Source organism: Lotus japonicus, chromosome 4 (genome assembly GCF_012489685.1).
Source record: "Lotus japonicus ecotype B-129 chromosome 4, LjGifu_v1.2".
Taxonomy (NCBI): Eukaryota; Viridiplantae; Streptophyta; class Magnoliopsida; order Fabales; family Fabaceae; genus Lotus; species Lotus japonicus.
The window spans coordinates 64,488,958-64,493,895 of record NC_080044.1 but is presented as its reverse complement, the minus strand read 5'-3'; the positions used below and the strand labels follow the sequence as shown (position 1 = coordinate 64,493,895).

At 36.2% G+C, this 4,938-nt stretch overlaps 1 protein-coding gene across 1 annotated transcript; it reads left to right on the top strand.

The window, feature by feature from the left end:
• The first annotated feature begins 2,798 nt into the window (after window positions 1-2,798).
• Window positions 2,799-3,314, top strand: LOC130713149 (uncharacterized protein At4g04775-like). The gene is made up of 2 exons (XM_057562945.1): window positions 2,799-2,972; window positions 3,054-3,314. Exons 1-2 carry the CDS (start codon window positions 2,799-2,801, stop codon window positions 3,312-3,314), a joined length of 435 nt encoding a protein of 144 aa, XP_057418928.1.
• Window positions 3,315-4,938: the final 1,624 nt, after the last annotated feature.

Below are 4,938 nucleotides of genomic sequence, written 5' to 3'. Positions count from 1 at the left end.
CTTCTCTGTGTGGTTTGTCCATTGATGTTAGGGAGAATTCTAGGATGAGAATGGCTTTCTTGATGTTGGTTCTCCTTCACAAATTGCTTTCTCTTCTGAAGCTGGCTTTGGGTAGTGCTGCGGTACAATTATTGTAGTGGGTGGTGTTTTTAATTCCCTTTATGTTTTGTCCCAACTACTTTATTCTGTGTATTGGTTTGCACATGGAAAGAATCCTGCTCCCCCCCCTCCCCCTCCCCATTTTGTTTTCATGCGTTTGTCCCTGTTTTCTCCCCTGTTGTGGAGGTTTCTAGGCTTTGGGCCTTTTGTATAGCCGTTGGGCTTTGGGCTTTTTGTGCCCCTTTATGAATGAACAAGTTTTCTTTGACAAAAAAAAAAGACCGAGTCATGGAAAAATCATAAAACAAACGCGCGCATACTAGATACCATACGCTGCGAGCGTAGTGGGGTTGTATCCCATGTGCCGCCATGTGATCCCGAAATTTCTGTTCCTCGTTTCGGGGCTTATTTCCATTTCTTCATTTTATAACTTCTTCTTCTCTTCCCACACTTGCATCCACTCTTCATGTTTTCCACGCTCCTGCTTTTCTTATTTTAACAATCAGTTCACAAAAAAACCAAGTGAACCAACTAGCTGTGCACATTTTTGTTCCAAGGCATGGAAATTAAAATTTTAAGGTGAGATTATATATAATTCTTAATCCAAGATAGCAAAGCTATCTCATAAAACACTTGTAAGCTGCTATGTTTAGATATTTCTTAATATTTGAGATGAAAAGTGAGTCACACTCTTCCTGTATAAATTGAGATAAAAATTTATTGATATAGACTAAGTAAATATTCAAGTATATTTTGGAATTTGGTAGATCTTATGAGAAAGGTAATCTTATGTGAGAAAATGAGAATAAATCACGACTGTTAGATCTATCCATCAACAGTTATGATTAAAAGAATTTAATGGTCATATGATTGCCACATGATCCCTTAAAAATGTCATGTGACTTTGTGACTTTTTAAAAAAGTCACATGACTTCATGTTTTAATCTTAATCGTTGATGGGTAGATCTAACGGTTATGATTTATTCTCATTTTCTCACATAATCCTTCTCATGAGATACATCCGCTATTGGAATTTATATTTAACACTATATTATCTTAATAAATCGAGTAGGTTTCAAATCTTGACAAGCGCTGAGTAGAGATTCCACTACCTATTGATAGCAAGTGATTAATCTTCTCATCGCATAAACACGTACAAATAATTTATTTCACTTTTTTTATTAACTTTGGACCTAAGGGTTTAAACATTATTTCTTTACAATTATAATCGGCACCTGTTAGGTACTTCATTTTTTTTAGTTCACTTAAAACCTAAACCAAATCAATGGTCATAGTTTCAATTATCATGTTTTTGCATTTCAAAAAAATTATCATGTTTTTGAAAAAAATAATAAAATTAAGGGTTAAATAAGGTTTTAGCCCCGGTATAATGCGTTAAATTTGTAAATGGTCTCTTCTTCCCATAGTGAAGTTTGATCTCGGTCCTTACTGTTTGACAAACTACCTAGTTTTGTTTCATATATATCAGAGGTGGTGGTCTGATGATCTTGCAACATGACCTCACCGGTCCTAACTGAAATTGCCACGTGTTTAATGAAGTTTACGTGGAATTTGTTTTTTTAAATTTCATTTTCCACCTCAAATAAACTTATTAACTCCTAACTAACCCCAACTTAACCCTAACTCACTAATTAACATAATCCAAAACCAAATTAAACCCAAGTAAAATATGCGCACACCCTATTTGTGAATTTTTCTCAATAATATTGACTCTTTTGTTTCCGATAAGGACTATAGTCAGGTAATTTCTCAAACAATAAGGATTAAGTTCAAAATTCACTCCTAGAAGAAACCACTTTCAAACTTAATTTATTATAAAGGATCAAAACCTTATTTAACCATAAAATTAAACTAATTAGGTGATTTTGAATTTAAAAAGTGAAAATAGAGAACTTCATCATTAAACTTATAGTTTGACACAATTTTTTGTTTCAATAAGTTAAATCACACGAGGTAACTAATCACTTTGTTAAATTCAACATGGACGGAGTACAAGATGCGTTTCATTTTCATGGGTTAAAATCGAACATCGACCTCATAGTCAAAAGATAAATGTATTTAATGACTACGTCACACGTGTTTACAATGAAAAATTATAAAATTGTTAAAAAAAATAGGGTTAACTATCATATTGGTCCCTGTCTTTGTCTCACCGTCTGAGGTAAGTCCCTCCCCGAAAAATATATTGTCTAAAGTCCTCGTGTTTGAAAAACGTATGGAGCAGATCCTCGCTGGAGGGCGGAGCTCCGGCGAGTGCCTCAATGACATCCTGACTGGATTAATGAGCATGACGTGGAATTAAAAAAAATTAAAAATTAAAATAAACTTACAACTCAGATTATTAAACCTAATTAACATATTCCTAATTAAAACCCTAACTTAATTAATCAAAACAAATTTCTACCCCAAACTTAACCCAATTCACATCAATTAAACCCAAAATCCCAATCCCCTATCCATAACTTAACCTAAATTTCGTTCTTCCTCCTTTCCTATTCCACTTCGTCTTCTTCTCGTTCTTCCTCTCTCTATCTGTTATTCCTCGTCTTCTTCCCCTGTGCTAGTTCTTCGTCTCGTTTTGGCTCGTTTTCTTCCCCGCAAACGCATCCCTGCAACCCCAACCCTGTAATTCGTAGCATCTTGTCATCGTCGATCTTCTCCTTTCCCTAAACCCTAACATGAATGGTTCTTCTGCTTTGAATGGTTCTACTACCTCCTCCTCTCGTTCCAGGCAAAGGCATAGGTCTGTAGGGGCTAGGGCAAAATGTCAATGTGGTCTTCCTCTCATGCTTTACACTGCTGGTACTCGAGAGAACCCAGAGAGGAGATTTCTGAGATGCAGAAATTGGCATGTAAGTGTGGTTTAATTTGTAATTCATTTTTTGGGTTCCTTAAATTTTGCTTCAACTTTCATGATACGTAGCTTTTTTCAGTTACCAGGCACATGTGATTTCTTTTTTTGGATTGATGATCCTGTTCAAGAAAGAGAACCCAGACATGTAGAGGTTGAAATTGATAATTCTGAGATTGGCGAATCATCTAATTCAGTGCTTCATGGAGCTTATTTGAACAAGAAGATTAAGAAGTTGAAGAAGAAGCTTGAAATTGAGACTTTTCACAAGAAAGTTGCATGTTTGATTGCTCTAATTTCTTGGATAGTCACATTTTGGCTTTTCTATATGAGAAGAGTTTGAAGGGTTGAATGGTTTGAAGTGTATTCTGTTTTGGGTAGTTATTTTGTGTTAGGGAATTAAAAGCTTGGATGTATTAGGGTATGATAGTTGTTTGTATTTCCTGCCTTGAATATGTGGCCATGATTTCTATCTTGGGTTGATGTACCATGAATGGAAGTTAATGAAATGGCAGACCATGTTGTTGTGTCTCATTTATGTTTCACTCCTACTTCCTTTATCATACACATCTAACATGAAAGGAAAAATAGCTTAAGGACTTTAAAATGAACTGAAATATGTAAGCAAAGACAGGGTAAATAGAAACAAGATAATGACTTAAACCATGAACTTAAATATCAACATCATACATAATGACTTAAACCATTTATGTTTGGACAAAATGGTGGACAGCATACAAAACACCTTAATAACACTAAACACTTATAATACCAAAAGCAAGTGGGCATAGTTTATGTGGTCCAGAAATCCTCACTCCTTCTCAAAATATTACAAAAAATCGACCCTAGTGGCCATGTGGTCCATATTCTGATTTTGAATAAAAAAGATTCCCACTCAACTAAAGCCATCCCTTCATCCAATGCATAATCAGCTTGAACCTCCAAGGGTGTTGTTAAGCACAACACTGAATTGTGTTGGTAAATTATCTCCAACTTGAGTACCAACTTGCTCTTCCCTTATCTCCATGTCATTCCTTCCATCTGCTACAGTAACTGGATCTGGATCTGGGCTGCTAGCTTGAGGATTCTCAACAACAGAACATGAAGTCGTCGCTCCTCCATTGTCATGAATGAGTGCAGCCATATACTTCCTCTTTATGGTTGTATCATCTACAAATCTGGGAATTTCAGGTACCTTTTCTTTCTGCAAAATTTGTAGCAAATTTGTAAGACAAACTTGCTTTAATTTATATCCTGAAAGTAAATAATTTAATGGTTGTGAGAGTAAAGCTATACCTGTTTTCCAGTATTCTGAGGGACATTGACAGTAGTAGAATTAATGGGTTCCCTTATCACAATCCCAAGAAGTGAAGTTGCAATTGGGGTTTCCTTTGGGATGTTCTTACAACTTGTTCTATAGTGACCATATTGCTTGCACAAACCGCATTTCCTAATCCCTTTTTTCTGTTTCAATAAACAACTTACATTAGTCTCTAGAGCCTGCATCTACAATATGTACTTAGGTTTAGTGATATTACCTTTGCTTTATTATGAACAGATGTTGGTTGCTCTGTTCCATCAAAAGCTTGAGAGTCTAGACCTTCATCAACTGGAGCAGATGCTGCAGTTGCCTGTTGTGCTTGAGTCTCCATGAGTTTCTCCAATACTGCATCAATCTGTGCATCAACCTCTGCTGCATCTATATCTACATCATCTTGTGGCTCATCAACTGTGTTCTTGCATCCTTTTTTATTGTGTCCATACTGGTTGCACCTACTACACTTCACAAAAGCACCTCCTCTCTTCAAATTGTTTGGAGTAGGGTCATCATATGGGTCTCTCCTTCTCATTTTCTTGGGTCTCCCTGCACCTCTCTTAAACAGTGGTGGCAGAATGCACTCAGGGTCATTTGGTGTCACCATCCATTGGTTAGGGCCAGGCATAGGTAGCCCTAAAAGCACCCCTCT